We start from the raw sequence: 26,913 nt of genomic DNA on the forward strand, positions 1-26,913 counted from the left end.
CTGTGGAGGAAGTATCCATCTCACCTCACAGTGAGAGAAGTCACATCCTGTGTATGTGTGTGAGGAAAGGTGGCACTGTCCCACCTCGATGCACTTACTCTGCAGATGCTTCAGAAAAAAAAAAATCCAATGTTTGACCATTAAACATTGGATTTTTAACTTGGACGTAATTACGGTGAATATTTTTAAGAGTTAATTATGGGAGCAGTGCATTCTGGGGCATACTTAATTGAATAGTTTGAAAGTTAATTATGGAGGTAGTGCATTATGGGACATGGAGCTGTATTAAGGATGAAATTATGGTGTATACTTTAAAAGTTAATTAAGTATTTTGGGGCATAGAGCTGTATTTGGGATGACAAAACACTACATTAAGGGGAATTACCAGAGGGCAATGCATTTTAGGACAGAGCTGTATTAGGGATGAAATTACGGTGTATACATGTGTTTTTTAGAGAGAGAGAGAGAGAGATTATCTTTATTACCCTTCACGGCCATAAAGCCAAGGGCTTACAGTTTCCCAAACTTCCGGGAAAATTGAACAATTATTTACAAAAAGGTAATTTTACAAAGAAAACATATTATAATACAAAGGAGAGAACCTCTTACGAGAGTTAAATCTGATTGAGCTGGCTTAACATCGAGATAAGAGCACCAGCTCAATCAGACAGGAACAGATGCAAGGTATACATCAGTCGTTGCTGATTAGTCCTACTCGTCATAATTTTTTTCCGGTAAGTCCGGTCAGCAGCGAATTTGTTCAGGTCGGCGTCAAGTGCCTGGGTTTGCTTGAGCATCTGCTGAGGAAGGAACCTGTCCGACAGATGGAGTCGTGCTGAATGCGAGTAGAGCTCGGGATTGGCCCTAAGGGCAGCAGGGGGGGGGGATCCTCCAGCCACAGGTATCCCAGAATGAAGGTGTTGCCATTATGCCTGTTATCATCTTGACTGTTGCTAGAGGCGTTGGTCGTCGACTAAGGTGGGAAGCCGTGGAATTCCGAGAGAGTTGGCAAGCTGCGTGGTACGAATCAGAGCTGGAAGGTTGTGCTTCCTGTTGGCCCACTTTAGGAGCCAGAATTCTGTGGCAAATTCTGTGTTTTTTCTTGCGAAGACCTATAGAAAGGAATATCCAGTGTAGAAATTGCATGTCTACCCCCACACACAATTGTTCCGCCCTATCCCCTTCAGTTTATACTTATTTCGTCTTATGTAAATGTAACGCATTTGTAACGAACGTTGACACTAAACTCCTCTATTGAAACTTAACCATTGGATTTTCAAAACGCACTCAACAAAGTAGGCACGAAAACTAACAAACAGAGAATTATTGTGTTTCTGTGCACAAAGACTAGAAATCAAAAACTAAAACCATTGTGCATCAGTAAAAGTTGAAGTCCCTTTTAAATATGTCAGTGGGAAAGCTGTAGCTGAGATTTATAAAAATAGCTCTGAACGTAGAATTTTTCATAAAAAAAAAAAAAAAAATTAAAGTGTAAGTTTTAAGTCAAAAATTAAAATGAACTTGTCTCATCAACAGCTAATTAAAGTTATTTTATCAACAGCAGTTATCCTTAAATAATGATTTCCAAATGCTGTTAAATGTTACCAAAAAATATTAAAAGTAGAAAAACAATACCACTTAATTTAAAGACAAGGACCAGTACTATCGTCTCGAGACATAAGAATCAAGTCCAGATATCATGTATTGATGGGCACTGTGGATGACAAGGAGACTGAAAAACCAGTGTCAATCAATAGTTGGGATCTTAAACACATCTGAATCTGATCTACTGATGCCAACGGCATTTACGGATACATGCTAGCCACTCACTGGGTGATGGTGAGGAAACAAATTTTTGCTGGATGCACAATTCAGCATGCACATGGATGGAGGGACTGTTGCATGCAGCGATGGAGGGGAGGTTGCTAAAATCAGAAATACACTCTGCAAGAGTTGAAATCACAAGTTGAGGAATTCTTGTCATCTTGATAGATGTGGGGTGATGGGGAAAAATTGGGAATGACAAAATCACGACTTAGTACAGAGCTATCTGTTAAAGACAATGTTTGTGACGTAAGACAGATATTTTCCAAGACTGACAGCAGTATGCATCAGAGGATGAAGTTCTTTTCAAAGTCAGTGTGTAGAACTGTTTTTGGTGTCTCAGACTAGATTTGTGCCATCAAGTCAAATATATTAAGAACTCAGCCTAAGAATGATTTGCAGTCCCCAGAATTTTGCTTCTGGTTTTCTGTTTTTCTTTTTTTTTTTAGAAGCATTAGCAACTAAGGCTATATTGCTCTGGGGATATGCGGTGGTCATTCCCCCGACCTTTCCACATCCTCCGTATTTGGTGGTCACGGGCTCGAACTCCGGTCTAATCAAGAAGCGTGTGCTACATACTGCTGCTCCTGACTACCTGGCTACAGAGGCACCATCCAGAATTTTGCCTTCTATCTCTCGACTCCATAGCAAAAATACACATACGAGAAGTCTTTTTATCTGCAGAGTTAAACTGAACCTGCAGATTCACCTTGTCCACATGAGCGTTCTAGAAAAGCATCTGTTTGTTTATCCAATTAATAGGGTTAACGTTACTTATTTTTCCATTCCCAGAGGGAAGAGCGATTCTACCCGAGACTATTTATTTGGGTCAGATCCCTGCATGTCTGCTCGTGGATATTGTGTCCAGTGAAAACTTTAAAGGCTTCTTTAAAACAATCCGTTTAATTTTTCTCACTACAACTTGTTGCTTGCTTCTAACTGCTGACAGTGTTCAGTATCCTTCCATCCCACTTAAGCCTGATCAAATAAACAAGTGAAACCTCAATGCAGGGAATAACATTTCATACTTAGATTACACAGAAGGCAACATGCTTTATGCATTCGATTTAGCTTCGGATCAGCAAGCATATGAATTCTACACATCTCGGAAGTGTTCTTATTGAAATGAAATTTGCATCACCTCTTCCCAAGAACATAACTGTGATATTATATTCTGAATTCGAAAAACATTCTTTCTGTGACTAAAGACAGATCTGTGTGCACCTGTGATGAATTTCCATCAAGAATACATCAAAAGCCAGCCCTGCTCACTGCGAACACATAGATGGATACTTCTCCACAACTATCAAAGTAATATCAACGAAGTGATATCAGGTGTATACTTCCAGGGTAAAAATGATTCACTGGTGTGCTATGTAAACCGACAGACGTGCTTGTTTTTGTAAGGCGATAAAATGAGCGCTTATGTTCAACTTAGTTTGAATCAAAAGAGTAAATTTAAAATTAAAAAAATTGCCGTATAATTTTGGTGTGCTTTGCAGTAATTCAGCCCATTTGTCCCTGTGAAGAATTACCTTTAATATCCAAAGACAAAACTGCTGATTGCGGGAGAACAACTACAGAATTGCTTGGAGTACTGGGCGAATTATCGCAACATGATATTCATGCATAGTTGTGGCCAAAAATGTAGGAACAGTACAGTTGAATTCCCCTTCAGCTAAGTGAAAAAGTGCAAGATGGATGGTGAAAATTCAACGTTCAACTCGAATAGGGATTTTTTCCAAGCCGTGGTTGCACTTGAATCGTGAACTAGTGTCTGAATGTAATCTCAAATGCAGTCCACATCCTTCAACTAAGTGAAAAGAACAAAATGTGTGTCCTACCAACTCATGTGAGTAGCTGTTGTGACAATATGAACTTGCATTCTATCTGCTTAGTTTGTATGATTGCTGCTTTTCAATAAATTATGCTTTTTGTAAATTTTAACAGTGCTTGTCATTCCTTATTCTTAGGATAAGTACTAATTTGCATTCTGCTACTAACTTGAAAATAAGCTGCTTTCCATTCAAAAAAATGAAAACAACAAAATGTGTGTTCTTCGTTCTGCTTTCCGATGTGAGTAGCTCTGGTGACAATATGAATTTGCATTTCTGCTGCTAACTTGCAAATAATTTTGTTAACAAAAATTATGCTTTTGTAAATTTTATCAGTGTCTGTGGTTCGTTATTTTTTAGGATAAGTACTATTGATAAAACAGCTTAAAATTAACTGTTGATAAACTTAAAATTACACTTGGTAAAATTCTCATTTTAAGTAGTTTCATGTTGCTAATTAGATATAAACTTATTAAACAAATTATCCGTGCTAAACAACTAAAAACAAGCTTAAACGGCAAAATTAAAATCTCAAGATAAAAGCATTGAAATTTTCACAAGTCAGGTTACACTTAATTCGAACACTTTGAATTTTTTTTTCAGACGCTTTCAAATACTACCAACAGATGGAGCACCCAATATGTATTTGAAATGTTTTTTTGTGAAAATTCTAAGTTTAATGAGTACAAAGTCAGATTTTGTTGAGAAAGTTAAACATTCAATGGAGTCCTTTTCTGAAGCATCTCTGCATACTGCAGAGATAAAAGAATACCACAAACCGTGCCTCAAATGGGGCCTTAAATGCAACAAGGACTAATTCGCCTTCAATGTAAATACTTTATATGATTGCTTTTCGAAAATTATGCTTTTGTAAATTTTATCAGTGTCTGTGTTTCCTTATTTTAGGGATAAGTACTGTTAAAAAAATAAACTTTAAAATTAACTGCTAAAGAGGTTAATTGTTGACAAAAAAAAAAAAATAAATAAACTTTAACATTGGAAATTTTAAACTTTACATAGTTTCATGTTGTTGATTAAATATAAACTCAAATTATTCTAGAGCTAATCAACTAAACACAAACTTAAATGGCAAAATTACAATCTTAAGGAAAAAACGTTCAAATTTGCACAAGTCAGTTTACACTGACCATTGAGAATAATATCAAATTAATGGTTCTTATCAAGTTAATTTTTCAGAAACTTTCAAATACTACCAACAGATGGAGCCACCAATATGCACTTTGTTTTGTGAAAATTCTAAGTTAATGAGTACAAAGATTTTTTCTTGAGAAAGTTAAACATTCAATGGAGTCCTTTTGTGAAGTGTCTGCCCACCATGGCACCGAAAACCAGTATCAACTTTTAAAATATTCTAGTTCGCTAGGACCACACAAATTAAGTATGCTTCAAAACTTTGTCCCAGAATGCATTGCCCAAAAATTTCATCCCTAATAAAGCTCTATCTCCCAGAGTGCAATGCTCCCACAATTACCTTGCTAAAACATAAGTATCGCCAGAATGCATTGCCACATCACCCTAATTATGCCTCCAGAATTTACTGCCACTTATTTAACTTTCAAAATATTCACAATAATTACAAGTCCCACTTTTGATGTCACAGCTGCTACATTCAAAAGCAACATCTAACCTGAAACTACTGGGGGTATGCATGCTATGAGGATACGTCTCCAGCAAGCTAGCCCATTGCCCCAAGGTCAAGATCACCTCAAGGTAAAAATAAAATTGAGAAAATACTACTAACACCACTGAGAAAAAATAAACATACGGCACCTGGTGGAATAGAAAATAAACACACCAAGAGTAAGCAGCGCCCCTAGTGGCAGAAAATAAAAAAATTGCTTACCACTATCTTATCCTCCATTATGACAGTTCATATACTCACCCGATACTACTATTCTGAATGACCAAAGGGATACCCACAGATCACAGGGTGAAACGCTTACCATCTACATTGGACGTTAAACTTGATTTTTATAAATCACATGAGATTGGAGATTACTTTTAGGAAACATTCTGGTATATACAAAGACTTTAGGTGCATGCAGATTTTCAGCTTATCATATTTGCTTAAAAACACAACTTTTAAATAAAGCCAAAATTAGACCACTCTATGGTGGCCGCCAGATTAAAACTTTTACATTAGCTATGAACATCATCGGAAAACTCATTATTCCCACATTCAACATTTTAAGACCAATACAAAGCTTTTGGTACACATTTATGGTTCTTTATTTCAGAAGAGAATTTTTTTCTTGTTCTGGGCTGATTTTTTAATTTTTTTTATTACACATTACTAATCGGCCAATCAGATCCAAAAACAAAGCAATATTAACACCACGTGACATTCCAAACAGCAAAGTTCATAACCCATCATGGCCATGCCATCTATGTCCCGCATGTTCTGGAGATCACGACCGTTCCCTGGAACATATGGTGAGAAGAGGGGGAAAGCAGTGGGTGGAGTCGCCTCCTGTCAATCACTGACAGTTTGGAGGGTGTATCCTCTGAATTTTAGCCCAATCTTTTAACAGACTGAGTTGTTCCATTGTTCAGAATTGATTTAAAAAAAAAAAAAACAATCCTGCTTAAAACTCATTAAATACCAAAATTACAAACATGATTCTTTATACTCCATTCAACCCTTATGGCTGCAGTTGGCTTTGCACTTAAGCTTTGTTCTGGTTCTAAGTTGTTCTTAAATATCATTCACAAGGTATTTGAGCAGATTCAACTTTTGGGATGGAAAATGGCATGTCCATTGCTTTATTCTCCTCAAGCCAGTTGTATTGGATATGTTTTTTGACATGGAATATTGTCATGCTCATACAATTCTTTTTCAAACTGACACAATGTGGGTAAGGCTGAACCGTTCTACCTAACATTCATTTCATCCAAATATTAAAATACATAGCTGCAATCGTGGTTTTAATCATATCAGTTATTAGCACGCTGAATTGTAAAGATATAAAACGTGTCCATCACACTACACTACAAAATGTTACTGTAACATTATCTTAGTGGAATTGCCCTCTAGCACATGTCATGCCCAGAGCATCCATCTGATGCCTTTCCAGGAACAATAAAGATACAGGAATTTCTCCAACAAGAACAAGAGCTGTTTATCCTATTGTACATGGGAATGGTTAGGCCACATTGAGTACTGCATATAGGTTGTTCTCTGGGTAGCGCAATGATTATAATCATCATCCTCCAATATCAAGTAAAAGATGCTGTAGTGTGAATACCATCAATGACATTTTTTTATGGGCTTTCTCGTATCTGAGTAAGTTGGTCTCAAGTGAGGGTTGCAGTTTTTTTTTTACCTCACAGAAGTGTTTTTCATCGAGCAAACTGACTGAAGAATACCCACAGTTACAGACACAATACAATGCCTCACAGTCATAGTTGATTAACAATGTATACAAGTTGGGAAGTCTCACTTTAAGATGTGAATCTGCTGAAATAAGTCCAGAGATGAGCAACAAGATTAGTCTGTGGCACAAAAGGATCCTCTTACCACAAGAAACTTGATTTCTGTGAATTGCAACATCTTGAAACCAGGCACCTGGGAGAAGACCTGACTGAAGTGCTTATGACTTGAAATGGGTTGAGTAAACTAAATGCTGAGTAAACTAAATGGCATCCTTACTCTTTCTTGGATGACATGCACAAAGGAACAGAAACTGAATTTGGAAATGTGTGATTGCAGGATAGCTGTATAGTACTTAATTTTCTGTGCACCTAGCCAACTAGGGAGGAATTATTAGTATAAACATCCACGTGTTACAGAAGTAGGTTGTCTGAATAAATTTAAAGGATTAAACAATTTAATAGAATGGAGGCAAATGAAGTGGGTACTATTTTTTATTTTGTTTTTCTGATGCTGAATAAGGTTGCTTCCTTGCATCATTTTGATGCTGCTAATTATATAGCATAATTAATGTGATTCACAGCACATGTTGAGCCACAGCTGCAATGTTCAATTCTTGCATTTTTATCAGAATAGGTAGTTATGTGTAGTGTTGGAAAGCAACTCGACTGATGGGCAACTCATTCTGAGTTTTATGCTGTTATTCTAGTTCTGTCAACTTTCATTTGAGTTAACTGTCTTTTCGACTCTTCCCATCTGCTTAAATACTTGGCTTCAGATGCATTCTTCCATTACTTTGTCTTCCACTGGCATAGTGTCAGTATTACCAAAGTATGCAAGGGAAAAAAATTCCTTTTATTCCCCTCTAATAATTTCTCTAATTCTTCTTTAAATTTATTCAAACTGCCCACTTCCAAAATGCAAGCTTATTCCAACATTCAATCACTCTCCGACTGAACACATTTTTGTATATTTATCCTATCTTTTTGAACTAAATGACCTATCCTCTTTCAATTTAAATATATGTTCTCTTGTGCATGCTGTCTGGGAAAGAATAAAGATACCATGGTATTTAGTCTACTCAATCCATTTAAAGCTTAAACACTTTTGTCAGGTCTTTTGAAAGGTGCCTAGTTTCCAAGCACTCCAATTTACAGAACTGAAGCATTTGTGTCCTTGACAAACCTTATTACTCTTTTCTGTACCTGTTTCACATTCTTCTTAAAAGGAGTCTTTCAGAGCTAACTGGCTTTGTACTGGCTGACAAAATTCCTATACAACACCAACAGAAACCATGCACTATCTCTAGCAGTCTGTCTGCACTGCTAGTGATAGCTCATGGTCTGTGCAATTACCCTCAGATCTTTCATTCTCTACCTTTGAGTGTGGTATTATCCAAATATTATGGGGCTCACAACTGGTGAGTATAGGCTTGGCACACCCAGGGTCCTGAGCTGGATATCATCATTCTTCTCTTTCTTGGTGATTCCCTTCTACTCCTGACTCCTTTCTCTCTCTCTCTCTCTCTCTCTCTCTTGGGGTAATTCAGAATTTTTTTTTGGCTGGTGCAGCACAAGCCTGAGGCTTCCTTGCACTATATGGCTAATAATAATATTCTGCATTTACTGCTTCTTATATACATACAATGCATTTATGATTATTCAATTTTGTCACTTCTCTGCCTATCTGCCTAATTTTTCTAGACCTTGTTGCAATAGCACACCTTTATTCCTGTCATCAACCATCCTACAAACCTTTGCATCAACTACAAACTTAAAAAATATGCTTAATACACATTCATCAATATTACAAAATATTTAAAACAGTTAAGAACCCAATGCTGAATTCTAAGGAGCCTACTACTAAGTCTAGTAGAAGCAGGGCCCATTAATAATCACCCTGTCTTCTGCCACTCAACCATCCCTTTATTTGCAGCAATAACTTGCCCTTACTGTTCTAATTAGTACACAACTTTCATGTGGAAAAGTGTTGGCAAGAGCTTTGCTGAAATTAAATGTCTGTTTTTTACACATCCAGTTCCTTTACAACTGCATGATAGTAACTAATCAATTTGGTCTCAGTTCTATTCAGCTGAACTCTTAAGTACATTCAAGTTAAAGTGTGCAAATTTTGTTGGGAGCAAATGTCTACCTGGAGTGATTTAAAGAAGCCACAAACAGATATTTAAAAGTTGTAGTGACATTTATGGCTCCTTTCAAAGATGCAGTTATTTTTCTTTCATGGCAACCAATAACACAAATTATCAGAATCATTCAAGAGAAAGTTGCTCCCTTATTCATATTTTGGAGTTCGCTTCGCATTTGTTTTCCAGTACTTCTATATTAAAATGCTTGTTTGCAGCATTTGTCATATTTAAAAAACAAGCCTTATCTCCAAGGGCAATAGCAGAATAGGTGAAATAGCCTGAGTAGTAGTAGTAGTTATAGGATTCCTTCAAACAGAGCATTCAGGAAACTATGCTGGTTAGAAAGTTGAATAAAATGAAGTCTGCCATCTTCTAACAACCAGATTTATCTACACGAATTCCCTATTAACAAATTTGTAGATAGTCATATGAAAGCACATAAAAGGTGTTGTTAATTATATGCTTTATTTCACCCTTTGGATAATATTCTTGCATTTTTAAGACTCAAAAGGTTATATAGAGAGAGAGAGGAAGGATCGGAATTATCCCACCTGAAGAAATGTGGTATCAGATTAAATATGATTACCAATGTGCTTAATCACTAACAACTAAATAGGAAGGAAACAGATCTACTAAATACAAGTTGGCCATTTAAAAAAGTTTTTATTTATTTTTTTTCAAACATTTCAGAAATTTAAGAACAGCAAAGCACAGTTAATGCTCAAAATACAGGTGCTTATTTATTACATCATTGTTCAAATAAATTCTTTCCATTATTCTGATAATGAAGACTAGGATACCATAAAGCTAAAGAGCTTTTCGTAACATACTTGGTCATGGAGGGCTACAGTATTGCAAGTGCATTTATGTGCGTTGTGTATGTATACATACATCTACTCTATTCCACCTACTTACTGACTGGTGGATAGGTAGAATATTTTTCATATAAAATCAGTTAGAATGGAAGAATCAAAACAGAATTTCAAAGCAACTTACATAAGTAAAAAAAAAAAAAAAATAAAAATAGTTTGAATATGCAAGTCAATTCCTAGAAACACAAGGCACATTAACAAAATTATTTAACTGCTAGTAATTCTGAAACAATAAGGAAATTTGCTGCTTTAACTAACATATTCAGAAAATTTATTGCATTGCACTGAATCCTTTATTTTGATGAGTTTTAATAGAAATGAATAAATGTTATAATCAGAAAAGTAAGGAGACATAAGATGGTCACTGCTGCATTTTAGATTGCACAGTTTACAGTACAAGTATAACATATCCTAAAGAACTAATTTTTCAAAGAAAAAAAATAAATAAAAATAACTGTATCTCTTTAATACTCATGTATAAAAATCTGGAGTATTAGTTCCTTTGGATATGTTGCACTCAACAAATTTCAAGCGTGATTAAGAATAAAAAAAAATAAATTGTGGCACACTAATTTAGGCTTGTCTTATGAAAATAAGGTAATGCCTATCAGCACACTATTTCTAAACCAGATATTAATTTGGAATATTAGATAACGTTTTTCTAATGAAATTTTAAAAAAATGTGAGATCCATAAAAAGGCATGAGAGATTCAACAGATTACTGTAAATAAATATGATTCTGAGATTGCTGAAATAATTCTTAGAGAAGTGTTCATTCTTTCTGAGTATGCAAACAAAATATAATGGAGAGGAGAAATTGTGTTGTTTGATTTTTTATGGAATGACAGCATCAAAATTTGATACAGATTTTAAAGGTATCATAAGACTGTAATTTAAACTGTAATTATCATAAGACTGTAATTTAAAAACAAATAAAAACAATGTCAGTTATAATGAACAATGGCTATCATGGATATTACCAATTCAATTTACCTCATCTACCCATAATACAACTTGAATATGTCACATGGTGGACCAAAAGAAACAATGATTAATAATAACTTATAAACAGAACATTTATAACGTAAACATGGATGTTTACTATATGCATTTTTAAGTTCCAGGAAATAACAGCTATATTCAAGTAAGAAATGTCTGGAACTGCTCCTTCCAGCCTACATACTTTTGTAATTTCTGATTTTTATTTCTTATTAGCCTTTCAATGCTAAAAATATAACAAAAATTATATTTTATCATAAGTAAAGCTTTTGGACACTATGCAGTTATCTGAATAAGCATTGCATAAAATGATGTAACCAATTTATCATGGTTATTAAGGGTTAATTAAATTTAATTAATTTAATTTGTTTTAGACCTGATGTAACAATTGTTAAAACATTTCATTCTACACTGTTGCATCACAATTCATAAATGAAAAAAAATTAAGATATGTTCAAATTTCAGAAGAGAGAAATATGAATATACAACTCAATTTATATTTTTCCAATGAAGCTATCAATCATTTCCTTTTATTTGTATTTCTGAACCAACATGTTGACAAGTCTTAATGGGTTTACACCTTATAGAATATAACTTGTGTAACAATTTCATATAATTGGAAAATGTAAATAATCTGTATAATTTTCAGAATAAGCAAAATTATTATTACAAGGCTAATGAATATGGCAGAAAAGATCTGTAAATGGTTTAGGAAGTGTTTCATTATATTTTCAGTGAATAATTAATAATATGCAAAACATCTTTTAAATACTATCAATAGCTAGTTCACATCAACAGTCAGATTGGCTTGACTTCGTATGAGTATTGGAACCACTGATGAGAATTAACTAGTCTTATAAAGTAATAACGATGCAGCCATGCACATTATTGCATATCAGCTGAAAGCTAACACTTTAATAAAAAATTAAATATTTCATCTCCATAATAGAATTCCAAATAAATATGAATGAAACTACAAGTTACTTTAATTGAATAGCTTTACTAATCCAGGATAGCACCTGCTCATACCAAATGAATACAATGTTTTTGTTAGATATGTCACGTTTATAATATATGCATATCTAACATGAAGCAAATAGTTCAAGAAATGCATCTTTCTATCAACAATAAACTTCAATGACAACTGATTTCTGTTTTTTTAAATATAGCAATTCTGAAGATGCAGCATTTCTAATTCTTACTAAGTTGGTGTATTTAACAGCAATAAAACTATTATATCAGTAAATAAAAATTCCACCTTTTCAAAACAAGTGTTTCCATTTTCTTTCACATTTCTCAAGAGCTGATCCTTAGATCCTGAAGAATGATGGAAACTTTAGTATTAATAGTAGTGCTAGAGCACTACAATTCTGAATTTTTCTTGACCACACTGCAGGCTGCATACATAATTTTTGTAATTGATAGTTTAATATATGATATTAACAGCAAAAATGTAGTAACAAATGTTGTGAAATGAGATCTGAAAAAGAAAATATTCAGCTTTCAAAACTTAAACACCTCTCTCTCTCTCTCTCTCTCTAGGTGTTTTAGTTCCCATTCATAGGCCTTTAAATTGTTAACTGTATGTAGAGGAGTTTAAGAGATTTCCAATAAAAATTTCATTTTGAAAATATATAATTTATGAATTATTTAAGGATAAAACAAGTATTAAGCATGTAATCAGACCAATGTAAAGAAAACAAGTGCAGGAATTATGCACAGCATTGCATTTTGGTTAACCGTATAACTTGTTTTGATCTTGTCATGAATGTGCCCAGGTAACATTGCCTTGCATACATAATACATTCATATAATAATTACACAACAGTCCAAAATGTAACGTGGAATACATCTCCTTGAATGTGAGGCCAAAATAAATGCTTCTCAATGTCATCAGTAAAACATTATATACAAAAAACTCTGTAAATATCTCTATAAAATGACTTAAAATAGTCTTTGGTCTTAAAAAAAGGCACCTTTGATATTTCAGCATAATAAAAATTGTACAAAAAATATACATCAATAAGTTTTGGCACAAGACTCTTTGGATTTACTTTAGTGCTTCCCTAACACTAAAGTTCACACTTAGCTGGACTTAATCCTTTCTTTTTCACTACTGGGCAGAAAGACAGTCACTGTCAGGAGTATATGCCATCTTTGGTCGCTGTTGCCTATTTATATTATGCATTAACAAAGCTAGCTGTCCAGAAATTTCTGTGGCTATGTTATCTAGATAATTTATGATTTCATTCATCTTTCTCTTTCTGTAATCAGAATCATCTAAAATCCAATTATACTGGGTCACTCCAGCACTAGCTTGAATATCTTCACTTAGGAGTTGATGCATGCCAATACCAGCCTCCCTAAATATCGAAAATACATTTTGTAAATACTGCTCCTATATACTTTTAACTATACTGAAAATAAACTAACTACAATACCAAATTTTATTTTTCATATGAATTACAAGAAAAAATCGACTCTAGGAATATTGTTATAGCAACCACAATTTAAAGAAATGGGACAGACAAAAAATGTTGTACTTATGCAGATTCACAAAGATCACTTTCTCATTTTTGGTGCTAAAATTTCAGGATGTCTTAGAATTGTTACCAAAAAAATAAAAAATAATAAAAAAATTTAGCATTAGTAGAAGCACATGATGCAAGAAAGCAAGCTTATATAGCATCAACCAAGAAAAAAAAAAAAAAGATAAGCTTTTTCTCTTATAAATCCTTTAGGGTTTGCCATTCATAGAAGAAAATACACAAATCACACATTTGTGCTGATCTCATTTTTGAACATAACCCTGAAGCTCACTTCAATTCATTAACCAGCTAAGCTTTAAGTACAACAGCATAGCACATCTATCAACTTCTGACTTTCAAAAAGCTGGAGATCAAGCAATTGTAAACAGGAGGAAAATAGGAGATTTTTAGGGCAAACCAAGCAAAAAAAAGTTTTTTTTTTTACTTTTTTTAAAGTAAAAAAAAAAATTTTTTTAAAGCCAGACTGCGCCAGAAATTAAATTTGATATATATACATTTTATACAGGGTGTCTCAAAAATATTAGTACAAACATTTAGGGGAGGTAGGTAACATATAAAGGAATGTGAATTGCATAGGAACCCATAAACGGAAACATCACCGTAAGTTGGTACCGGCACTGTTCATCAGTTCGCGAGAATTTTCTGGTTTACTCATTCAAGTTCGCGGAAAATTTCTGGTTTATTCATTCAAGCAGTAGTCGCCGCATCGATATACGAACTGTGAGCTGGCAGACACACACCTAGTGTATGGATTAGCAGAGGGCAATGGACGAGCCGGTCAATGAATTTACGGAGAATGCTTTCCAGACAGACATGTACCGGACCACCGTTTGTTTGTGCGTGTGCATCAAAATTTGTGCGAATATGGGTCATTTAGAGGTAACAGGAGTAGTGCAGGCAGACCACGTTCAACATGAACTCCCACCATGGAAGAAAGTGTGTTGAATGCCGTCAAGAATAATCCTACTACCAGTACACGTGCCATTGCCTCTGCCTTAGGAGTGTCTCGTTGCAGTGTACAGCGTGTCTGGTACAACGATTCCTTACACCCCTTTCATCTCCAAAGGGTTCAGTTACTGCTCCCCCAAGATCATCTTGCACGTGTGGCTTTTGCGCAGTGGTTTCTCCAAGAAAGTGTTCAAGACTTGAATTTTCCAGCCTATGTTTTGTTCACGGATGAGGCTTATTTCACTCGGGAAGGCTTATTCAATCAGCACAATGCTCATGTGTGGGCTCATGACAACCCATGGTGTGCGCCCCATGTGTCACAACATCACTTCGCAATAAATGTGTGGGCAGGTATGGTTGGTGACTGCTTAGTCGGCCCATACTTGTTACCATCCCGCACAAACTCCGCTAAATATCGGATCTTTCTTGAATAAGTTCTACCAGGGTTACTTGACGACATTCCAGCAAATGTGAGAACTCCGCTAAATATCGGATCTTTCTTGAATAAGTTCTACCAGGGTTACTTGACGACATTCCAGCAAATGTGAGATGCAACATTTGGTTTCAACATGACGGGGTGCCTGCCCATTATGGAAGGTGTGTTTGTGACCATTTGAACAGGCGTTTTGGGCGTCGATGGATTGGCCGTGGTGGACCCTCAGGTGAGCCTGGCCCCCAAGCTCACCTGATTTATCGAGCCTTGATTTCTTTGTGTGGGGGGGCCCTCAAATCTATCGTGTATGAATTGCCTGTGGAGATGGAAATGGATCTCGTGGCAAGACTCGTCTGGGCTGCTGTTACTGTCAAAGAAACTCCAGGTGTGTTCGACCGTGTCCGCCAATCCATGCTGCATTGGTTGTTGATATGGAGGTTTGATGGCGCATAAGCTACTTTGGCTATAATGCGCCTATTCATTTATAATAAAAAGAAATGATAAAGTTTCATAAATTCAGAATTGATTAAAAAGTCCAGTTTGCTTTAAGAAGTTGAAAAATTCGGAAATATCTGCATCATCTCCAATGAGATTCTCTAAAGTTATTGGTCTACGAAGATTAACCAGTGATAGTAGGGTTGAAGTTCTGTCTTGTTCATAGTAAGGGCAGTCAATCAGAATGTGTTTAATACTCAGATTTATATTACAAAGTGGACACTGTGGCGGGTCATTCCCTGTGAGTAAATACAGGTGGGTCAGGTAAGTATGTCCTATTCTTACCCTTGAAAGGACTACCTCTTCTCGTCTTGATGTGCGGACACTGGAGCGCCAAATTTTTGGATCATGTTTAAATTGAAATAGTTTATTATTAATTTGAGAGTGCCATATTGCTGTCCATTTTGACAGGCATGCAGCCTGAATGGTTAATGCATAGTCTGATGGCGGAACAGGAATATCAGTTAAGTCGAAGCTAGTTGGATTTTTTGCAGCTTTATCAGCCAGTTCATTGCCCAAAATGCCAGAATGAGCTGGAATCCAGCAGAAGGTGACCAGTTGATGGCGTCCTTCAATTTTCAGTAATATGCTTTTTATTTCGTGTAGAACAGGGTGTACTTTATTTAAGGAATTACATAAAGCCAAGATTGAGCTGAGTGAATCAGTGTAAATAACATATTTTAAAGCACAGTCAGAAGAGAGATTCTGTAAAGCTAGTTTGATAGCATATAATTCAGCTGAGAAGATACTGAATTCAGATGGCAAGGATGCTGAAATAACGGTATTGGGAAACACTGCAGCTGCTCCAACGTTTGAATTAGATTTAGAGCCGTCTGTATAAATTGGAGAGAAGTCAAAGTATCTTTCAATGTGAGCTTCGTGAAGTTGTTTGATATTTGATGTTTGTAAAATGTTCTTACCCCATTGAGAGAGGTAGGTGTCACAGGTCGGTAAAGGTGGTGGAAACCATGGTGGTTGAGGACAAGTTGTTGTCTGTTGTACAGAAAGGATGGAAACATTCCAAATTTGCATCAGTTCAAGAAGGCGAAGACCAGCTGGCTTTACTACGCTTGGTTTATTTCTGAAAAGGTTTTCTAATGGTGGATTGAACAGGTATGACTGAGTCGGATGCATGGCACAGCTTTGTATCTTGACAGCATAGTTCAATAACAGTGTTTTCCTACGTAAAGTTAGTGGCGGTTCATGGGCATCAATGTAGAGACTATGTGCTGGTGATGTTCTGAAAGCACCGAGTGAAAGTCTCAAGGCACTGTGTTGAATTGGATCAAGCCAACGCAATGCACTCAATCTGGCTGAATCATAGATGGGAGCTCCATAATCAAGACGGGATCTGATTAACGCCCGGTATAGCCGAAGCAGAGATGTACGATCTGCGCCCCATGTTTGGGAGGATAAAGCTCTGAGTAGATTTAACTTTTTTAGACAGGAAGTACGTACATTTTTAATGTGGTCTATAAAATTTAATTTATTATCAAATGTTAATCCTAGAAATCTGATGCTATTAGTGACCGGGATGGAGACATTATAAATTTGAAGTTCAGGATCCAGATGAAGTTTGCGCTGTCTACAAAAATGGATGGCAACTGTTTTCTGCTGCGAGAGTCGATATCCGTTGAGGCTGGCCCACTGTTGAATTTTATTAAGTGATATCTGGAGTTGCCGTTCAATAGACCTCATATTTTGGGAATGGCAGGAGATGGAAAGATCATCTGCATAAAGGTAGGTCTCAACTGTATTTGGAAGCTGATTGGTGATGGAATCTATTCTAAGAGCAAACAAAGTGGCACTCAGTACTGATCCCTGTGGTACTCCTTCTTCCTGTATAAACGTTTTGGAGAGGGCATCTTGGTACTGAACTTGAAACGATCTAGTACGTAGGAAGTTCTGAACAAAAATAGGAAGGTTGCCTCGCAGACCAAGAGAGTAAAGATCACTAAGTATGCCATGCCGCCAGGTAGTGTCAAAAGCCTTCTCGATATCTATTGAAACCATTACAAGATGTTCTCGTTTAACAAAGGCATTTCGAATGGCGAATTCAGCCTTGACCATAAGATCTAAGCATGACCTATTTTTACGAAAGCCATATTGGCTATGGCTCATTAGATGTTGTGACTCAATGATCCATACGAGTCTTCTGTGGACAATTTTTTCAAGGATTTTGCTCAGGCAGCTTGATAGAGAGATCGGTCTATAGCTATAGGGGTTAGTTGGATCTTTCCCAGGTTTTAGGAATGCCAAAACAGTAGAGTGGTGCCAAGAAGTTGGAAAAACGTTTTCTAAAAATATACGATTGTAAAAAACCAGAAGCAGGCTTAAAGCTTTGTCATCGAGATGTTGAAGCATGACATAATAAATCCCATCTGGCCCGGCTGCCCCATTGTGGGCTGTTCTAATGGCATGCAGAAGTTCAAAGTATTGCAGAGGTTTGTTATATGGAAGAGTACATGCGGTTTGAAATTTTATGGCATGCTTTTCTCTAGTGTTTTTAATTCGTTGGAATGACGTAGGATATGCTGATGCCGCTGATATTTCAGCAAAAGTATTGCCCAAAGCATTAGCAATGTCTAAGGAACTGGATAGATCTTGCCCTTTCCAGGAGAGGATTGGAGAAGGTATAGTAGGAAACTTACCAGATAACTGTCTAATTTTTTTCCATATAGTTTTCGGATCAGTGTTTCTGTTAAAGGTCGATGCAAAACGCATCCAGGATTCTTTCTTAGCTTGCTTTTGTACAAATCGTGCTTTTGCTCTTAGCTTCTTATAATTAATGAGATTGGTTGTGGTTGGACATCGCCGAAATAAATTCCAGGCTTTGATTTTTGCTTTCTTTGCTTTTGTGCACTCATCATTCCACCAATAATTATAATGCTTGCGATCAGGGGGGTTTGATAATGGTATTGTGTCCTTGGCCACTTTTAGGAGATGTGATGTGATGTAGTCTGTTACATTATCAATATTTTGGAGCTGGATTTTTTCCTTGTCAAGAGAGATTGATGATCGAAATTTTGCCCAGTTTGCGCGAACAAATTTCCATTTCCTGCGGAGCTTGTTTGATGGAGTCTGTGACATTAAAACATTGCATATGATTGGAAGGTGGTCACTGCCCATTGGATCATTTAAAACGTACCACTCTATGGTTGGAAAGAGTATTGGAGAACAAATTGAGAGATCTATTGCTGAGGTGTGTCCAGTTGGGAGTTGTATGTGAGTGTGAGTACCAGTATTGAGTAAGGTGAGGTTTTGTGACTCTAGAAAGCTTTCAACGAGTCGACCACGTGTGTCTAGTTTAGGATCGCCCCATAAGGGGTGGTGCCCATTAAAATCCCCTAATATACAGAGAGGTGGAGGTATCTGTATGAATAGATCTTCAAGATCTTTTAAACAATAAGTATGGTTTGGTGGTAGGTAAATTGAAACAATTGTTATTGAAATATTCAGAGTTATATGAACAGCAACAGCTTCTATTTCAGTTTGAAGTGGAATATGTTTAGTTGGGATCTTTGAGTTTATCAGGATTGCTACACCACCATGGGCAGCATTTGCTGTGTTACGATCTCTTCGATAAAGACAATAGTTTTTTATTGAAGGAGAAATTTGCAAGGTTAGGTAAGTTTCCTGAAGACAAAGGGCAACTGGAGAATATCGGCTAATTAGATCACGGATATCATCTGTGTTGCAACGAAAGCCTCTGCAGTTCCATTGTAAAATACAAGGCATTATTTGTGTTTTATTGAAGGAGCTGAATCTGACTGTTTTTTGAAGGTTACTGGCTTATGACGCTCTAATTTAGTTTTATCTTTTTTAGAGAAAACTGGTCGACCTGTGTCCATTTCTTCTTCTGCATGGATTTCTAGAGGGGGATCATCCTGTATGGATGTGCCATCTGTGTCCATGGTTGTGTCCTGAAAATTTTTTACTACATTTGCGTTTGAACTATGAGATATGGTATCTATGACCGGAGTAGGTGATGCCGCTGGTATTGTCAGAGGAGTATTATTCGCTTGGTCAGAGAACTTGGATTGTTGCTTAGAAAGAACATTTCTAGCCCAATCAGAAATTGATTTGTTAGTGGGAACTGTTACATCAGTTTGAGTGGAGACGGTCTGATATTTTTTCACAGCATTGGCATAGGTCATATTTTTGGTTATAGTTGGAGCAACTAATTTTCTCGCTTCTGGGTAACTTACTTTGTTCTCAACCTTGTATTTTACTATTTTTTTCTCGGTTTTCCACTTTTCGCATGTCTTGGAATATGCAGGATGGTCACCTTTGCAATTTGGGCAGGTCATTTTTGTAGCTGTACAGTTACTTTGTATGTGATCTGCAGATCCACAATTAGGGCAGACAGGAACTCCTCTGCATACAGTTTGTGAGTGGCCATACTTCTGACATTTGTAACACCTTAAAGGGTTTGGAATGTAAGGCCGGATTCGGCAAAGTAAATAACCTGCTTTTACAGAGGAGGGTAAGTTGGGTGTATTGAAGGTGAGAATGTTTCTTGTAGGTGTAAGTACATTATCTTTTTTGATCATTATTCGTCTTGCTTCAATTACGTGTTGTCCCTGCAGCTCTTGGGTTATTTCTTCCTCAGTAACATTTAATAAGTCCCAACTGGATATCACACCTTTAGATGAATTTAAGGTTGTGTGCGGGGATATTTTAACTGGAATTCCAGCAAAACTTGTCAGTTGTAACAGCTTCTCAGAATGTCTGTGGTTGGTGGTTTCTACTAGTAAGTCTCCTGATTGCAGTCTCTTCACCATCTTGGGAGATCCTGCAATACCCTCCAGATGTTTTTGTATGACAAACGGAGACAATTTATTAATGGGCTGACTAGTAAGAGAGTGGATAATTAAGAACGATGGGCAAGGTTGCTCCATCCGATCAGTCTTTTGTCTCTTTGGATTTTCGTTCTCAATATCCTGCTGATGGTCTGTGTTTGCCATGTTTGCTCCTTTTAGCCCTTGGCAAGTGGACTTGCTTGCCAAGATTTCCGGCCCCGCCACGGGGAGGCAGGAGCAGTGGCGCTAGGAGGCCAAGCGGTTAAAGTGTTAGTTCGTTAGTGGAAATAGAAATATATGGATAAATAAAGAAAGGTGAGTTTCCTTTCTCTGTTCTAACTTGTGGCTTTTAAGTGTAGAACGATATAGAAATAAAGCTGCTAATAGAAACGTAGGAAATTAGAAAAAACTTTAATCGCTTTTGATGAGCACTCTGTTTTCGCAGAAAAAATCGCTTGACCTCGAATTCGCTTGGCACCCGGGGCCATGCTGCATTGGTGTCACGCATGCATCGAGTCTCATGGTAGAACCTTCGAGCATCTGTTGTAACATCATGAAATGCATCCATCTCGTACTCCATTGTTAATATTATGTCAAATAAATGTTTGCCACTAATTACTGTCTTGTGTCATTTCTGCTTCTTGTGCCTCTGCTACTACTTTCCCGTGATGTTTCCGGTTATGGGTTCCTATGCGATTCACATTCCTTTAGATGTTACCTACCTCCCCTAAACGTTTGTACCAATATTTTTGAGACACCCTGTATATATACAACATATATATTTTATATAAAAATACAGCCATAGGACTGTGTACTACTCCAGTATGCTTCCAAACATTAACTGACCTAGGATTTTCTATCTGTGAATTTCTGTTTGGACTGTATTTTCTATTAGACATAAGCAGATGATGATTGCTTTGAGAAAGATGCTGTTACAGACTCTGAATCACTTCAGAAATGTTGAGTCAAAGTTTTCGTTTATAACAATGGCACTGCTATTCATACTTGGCTGTCAAGAGCATTTCCAAAGCATCACCAGAAAGAGATGACCTGTTTTGTTTTTTGTTTTTTTTCACCTGATTAAATATTCTGACACTAAAAACATTACTATGAAAAATTAAGATGCCAAGAATAACTTGGAATATTGTTTCGTTTTGTGCTTCCTTGTACACCTTCTGTTTCCTGACTAAATACCATTGTATAGTTCTTTCTGTTTTCATAATAACTTCTAGTAGGTTCTCACACTGAAAATAATAGAACTGATGCTGGAAAATATATATTTATCTGTAATAACAACAAAAAGTACTGGAAACTTTTCAACAAAAAATTTCAAATTTGGAACTGATGCACTACCAAATGATGCAGTTTGGGCTACCTCAGCATATAAGAACAAATTTTTCAGTGCAAACGTGTGCACCATGTGACTACATGGTGCACAAGTTTATTTTTTTATTTTATTCTAGTGCAGCAAAAGTTTGTGGCTTCCTTGCACTATATGGCAAATACTATTACTGCACATGCAGCAATAAAGTACTTAATTGAAATAAGAATGGAATCTTTTGTTCATTGAAAGAAAAAAAAACACTATCCATGACCTATGCAGCAGAAATGCCTATAACTAAGTAAGAATTATCCTTTAGTCTAGTCTGCTATGGCAATGAACTTCCACAATGGAAGTGGAAGATTTAAAACTATCAGTAACACAAATTTACACATGACATTCTTCAACATGTCAAATTTACACATTAAAGAGCTATGTTTGGATTTACAAACATTTATCATAACATTTAAAGGAAACAAGCAAATTTCTTTATTCAAGCAAGAAGAAAAGAATATAGACTTTCTCCCCACATGAGGATAATCCTAGAATTATCAGCTTGCTTGGCCTGTTTGGGATTGCTTTCACCAGACATTTGCAATGCAGAAGTTCTTTTTCTTGAGCTCATCAATTTGTCTACTTCCAAAACTTTTGGATCATGAACTGGATTTGAACATGAGTCAGTACTACTCACTAGTGATCACTTGTACTTTTCCAATTTGGTAACTCTGAAAACTGCACATATAGGTTTTCTCACCAATTCTAACCTCTTCTTTAAACAGACTCGTCCATGCTTCCCACTGTTCTACCAGGCTACACATTTACAGAGAAGGGCAACAAGATTGGTGAGGGGAATGAAGGGATCCTCTTACCAAGAGAGGCTTAAATTCTGCAAATTGCAGTGGCTGGAGACTAGGCACCTGCGCGGTGATCTGATTGAGGTGTATAAGGCCTTGAATGGGTTGAGCACGCTGAATTCTGATGGGATCCTTCCACTTGTTCAGATTACGAACCTAAGGGGGCATAAATTCAAATTAAGAAAAGACAGATGTAGAATAGATGTGCGGAAATTTGCCTTTAGCCAGTGGGTGGTTAATTGCTGGAACAAACTTCCATTTGTCGTTGTGGAAGTTGATAGGTTGAATAAATTTAAGGAGGAACTGGACAGGCATTTGGAGGGAATGGTGTGTTTTTTTTTTTTTTTTTTTTGGCTGATGCTGCATAAGCTCATACACTTGCTTTCTTGCATCACATGCCACTACTACTACTACTACCTTTTTAATTCAGTACATGTATAGTTTAAATTGTTTCATTTATCTTTCCTTTTAGAACTTCTTTCTAAATGGTAGTAAATGTCTAGCAAATATTCATCCACTTTCACAGGAAGGAATGCAGCACCCTTTTCATTACAAAAATTAATAAGATGACAAAGACAGTATTACCACCAAGTGCTTGGTCCTTGAGGGTGTTGCAGACATTCTCTCAGATGTGCCAAGCTGTCCTTGCTACCTGGGAGTCTAAAACGTTGATGGAACTGATATTCGGGTGACACTCAAGTCCAATTTCGGAACATCTGGTCGGTCTGTGCCAGCCAAATCCTCTGCTTGCACCTTCACGATAGTGGGACTGTTAGTAACCCTGGGTATAATCCCCATATGCAAGTCCTGAAATACAGCACCTAGCACACTGTGGGTGACCTCTCAGGTGTGAACCAACGTAAGCAGGGTCAAGATGTGCTGCCCATACCATATGGAGGAATACCACCCCTCTGTGTTAACAGACAATAATAGGTGGTAGATGACTCATCAACTGGTGCAATACCATCACTTTGCTTATTGGAGGCTTGAAGTGGTGGAACCCATGTTTAGTCTCCAGAGCAAAGCTCCAGTAAACCATCCCCCATCTCTTCCGTCATGCAATATGATTGATGTCTTTTGATGCTATGATGGACATGGCGAGGTTCAATCTTCCTTACACTGAGGGTACAACTCTAAAACTGTGTTCACAGGCCGGCCACTAGTTAGTACACCAGACCAAACATATTGGTAACTCTCTGGGCGGCCTACAGATTAGCTAGTCTATAATCTCACTGCCTCTACTGTGACAGATAGTGACTGGAGGGAGTCCAAGTAGTGTGTATGTGGGGAACATTGTTGAAGCCACAAAATCTCAAGGATCTGGGTATATTCTTACCATGTGTACATGATATCCAAAAATTTTATTTCATACATGTCCTCCCCCCACCTTTTCTTACTACTGAATACACAATGAATTATCAAACTAATAGAGCAAACTTATCTGAGAAAAGATCTAAACCTCCCAAACATTTCATTCATTACACAAATATACATGGTCTCATTTCTAATCTCAATGATGTCCATTTCTACTTACAGTCTGCCAGACCTCACGTACTTTTTCTGACAAAATCTCAGTTATCAATTGATTCAACCATCGCTCATCTCAGTTGTCCAAATTATTTGTTGTGATTCCTTTTGCTTCAAAGGTGGTACTTGTGCATATGGCCATTCTGATATTCCCTGTCAGAGACTTAGTAATTTGGTATCGCCTCTTTTCAAACTTCTCTGGCTTAAAATCTCTCTATCACATTCTGTCAAATTCATCTGTTGCCTCTATCTTTCTCCCAACTCTACTAATCACTTGAAACTCTTTAACCTCTTTGAAACTTGACTTTCTCCAGTCCAACTTTTTTAACAGTGAGGTAATTTTCCGTGGTGATTTTAATGTTCGCAACTCCAGCTGGCTTCCATTTTCTAGTCATACAGACCCAACTGGTTGAAATGCTGAGGCTTTTGCAATTACTAATGACCTTACACAAATAGTTCATTTACCTACCAAAATACCAGACAATCCTAACCATACAGCCAACACATTTGATTTTCTTCTCACAAACAACCCTTCTAAGTACACAGTCAAGGTGATTGGTCCTCTAGGCACCTCAAATCATAACCTGGCAATGGTCTCTTCTCCAATGGAGCCTTTCTCTTAAGACCATTCCCAACCTCATTGTTTGGCATTACAAGAATGCAAAATGGGACGATCTGAGTGATTTCTTTTTTTTTTTTTTTCATTTTCTTTGTTGGATTATTGTTTCAAACTTCTGATGTCAACATTTGCTCAGGTTGTGTCAGTGAAATTATTCGTCTAGGAATGGAATCCTTTATTCCACACTCCACTTTAAAATCTTATCTTTTATCTAAAACTTTGGTTTTCCAATAAATGTGCTAAGGCTGTTCAAGAGAAGAATGTTGCATGTTGTACTTGGCTCATATCCAAATCTCCAGGTTTATTTTCTGCATACACCAAAGCTTGCAACAATTGTAAAGCCATTATTAATCAGTCCAAACTAGATTTCGAACAGGATAACAATAAAAAACTTGCTTCTTGTCCATATGGAAGTCAAGCATTCCGGTCTCTTGCCAAAGTTATTGGCCGAAACTTTTGCCCATCTCTGTTCCAAACCTGTCTAAACCAGATGGTTCTATTGCCACTTCAGTTAAGGATAAAACTGACCTACTAGCATCCTCTTTTTCTTCCAACTTGTGTAGTAATGATCTTGGTAAACCACCTCCCACCATTCCCTGTACATTCCATTCAATGCCTCCTGTGTCTTTAGTCAAAAGGATGTGAAAAGGATTTTGAACAATCTTGATGCTAAGAAAGCTCCAGGACCTGATGGTATCTCTCCTCTTGTTCTCAAAACCTGTGCTCCTGAATTTACTCCTGTTCTGTGTGCTTTTTTTCAGTTTCTTATTCCAATGGTGTTTTTCCTTCTGCTTGGAAATTTCCTCCATCCAGCAAGTTCCTAAAAAAAGGTAACAAATCCCTCACATCCAATTATCATCCCATCGCAATTACCTCTACTCTTTTCAAAGTAATGGAGAAAATAATTAACCACCAACTCAAACTATATATAAACCTTCCATCTGATCGATGATCACCAGTATGGATTCCACCAATGTAAATCCACTAGTGATATTCTGGCTTATGTTACCCACCTTTGGACAAATTCAATGGAAACGTTTGGTGAAACTCAAGCAGTTGCTCTTGATATTCCAAATGCTTGATCATGTTTGCATAAGGGTCTTCTAAATAAGCTTCCATCTTATGGTTTGCCAACTGTTTTTTGTAATTGGTTATACAGTTTTCTCTCTGACAGCTCACTATGGGTGATGGGAAATGGCTCTGTCTTTAACTTCTCCATCAATGCTGGTGTTCCCCAAGGTTTTCTGTCTCCCACTCTTTTCCTCTTGTATATTAATGACCTTCTATTCACTGGAAATCCTATCCATAGTTTTGCTGATGATAGCAAATTGCATTTCACTTTCCAGTTTGAAAAACCTTGCCCTGTTCAAACATCTTCATCTTCTCAAATATCCACTACCAATTCCTTAAATGCTGATCTCCAAATGGGGCAATTATCACTCAGTTGATTTCAATCCTTCTAAAACTCAGTCCTGTCTTATATCTCACAAAAAGAATTCTTGTGCTCCTATGCTTATCTTTGATCACACTCCGATTTCTATGCAAGTTCTTATTTCTCTATTGGGGATTAACCTGACTTCTAATCTCTCTTGGCATAAGCACTTTACAAATATTGCTTCCTCTGCATCTAAAAAATTGGGTTTTCTTTTGCTCTCGGCATTACTTTTCTTCCAAACAGCTATTCATTCTGTATAAATCTCAAATCCTCCCTACCATGGAATATTGTTCCCACATCTAGGGGCTCTCCCCCCCCAAAACCTCTCTCATGCTTCTAGATTCCATTCAAAAGAGGGCAGTTAGATTAATTAATGACTCATCTCTAACTATCCACTCTGTCTCAGATGTTCTGTTTCTGCCATATGGCTTTTCTATAGATACTTCCATGAGCACTATTCTTCTGAATTGGGCTTCTATAATTCTCACTCTCTCTCTCTCTTCCAAAGCAGTCTGAACACATGCCACAGCCAGCCAACATCCTTTTACTCTCCAACTTGAAACTCACAGAACCAACTTTTTTTCTTCCTCATTTATTCCTTCACTTTCCGTTTTCTGGAACAACCTTCCTTCATACATATTTCCTGAAAATTACAATTTACAGAAGTTCAAGTCTAATGTAAACAAATATATCCTTTCTTCTTCTCACTCTCCAACCAATGCATGGTACTAAGTACTATAGGTTTTGATACCTCTTGTGTTTGGGATTTTCATAAAAAAGATAAATAAAAAAGTGCTCAATCCCCTCTTTTAATACTATTGCTACTCCAATTTTTAGTTAGGCATACCATAATAAGTGGATTA

General features: G+C 36.7%; 1 protein-coding gene across 4 annotated transcripts in view; it reads right to left on the reverse strand.

Moving 5' to 3' along the window:
• Positions 1-12,327: 12,327 nt before the first annotated feature.
• Positions 12,328-26,913, reverse strand: part of LOC150077949 (ankyrin repeat and SAM domain-containing protein 3-like) — a 161,123-nt gene continuing 146,537 nt past the window's right edge. For all 4 annotated transcript variants that reach the window (XM_090384323.1, XM_090384319.1, XM_090384322.1 and 1 more), the window contains one exon: positions 12,328-13,430. In XM_090384323.1, coding sequence (XP_090240449.1) covers positions 13,181-13,430 — 250 coding nt within the window. In that variant the 3' untranslated portion in view covers positions 12,328-13,180. The remainder of the gene's footprint in view (positions 13,431-26,913) is intronic.

This window comes from Mastigoproctus giganteus, chromosome 11, assembly GCF_048544385.1.
Source record: "Mastigoproctus giganteus isolate SK-2022 chromosome 11, ASM4854438v1, whole genome shotgun sequence".
Taxonomy (NCBI): Eukaryota; Metazoa; Arthropoda; class Arachnida; order Uropygi; family Thelyphonidae; genus Mastigoproctus; species Mastigoproctus giganteus.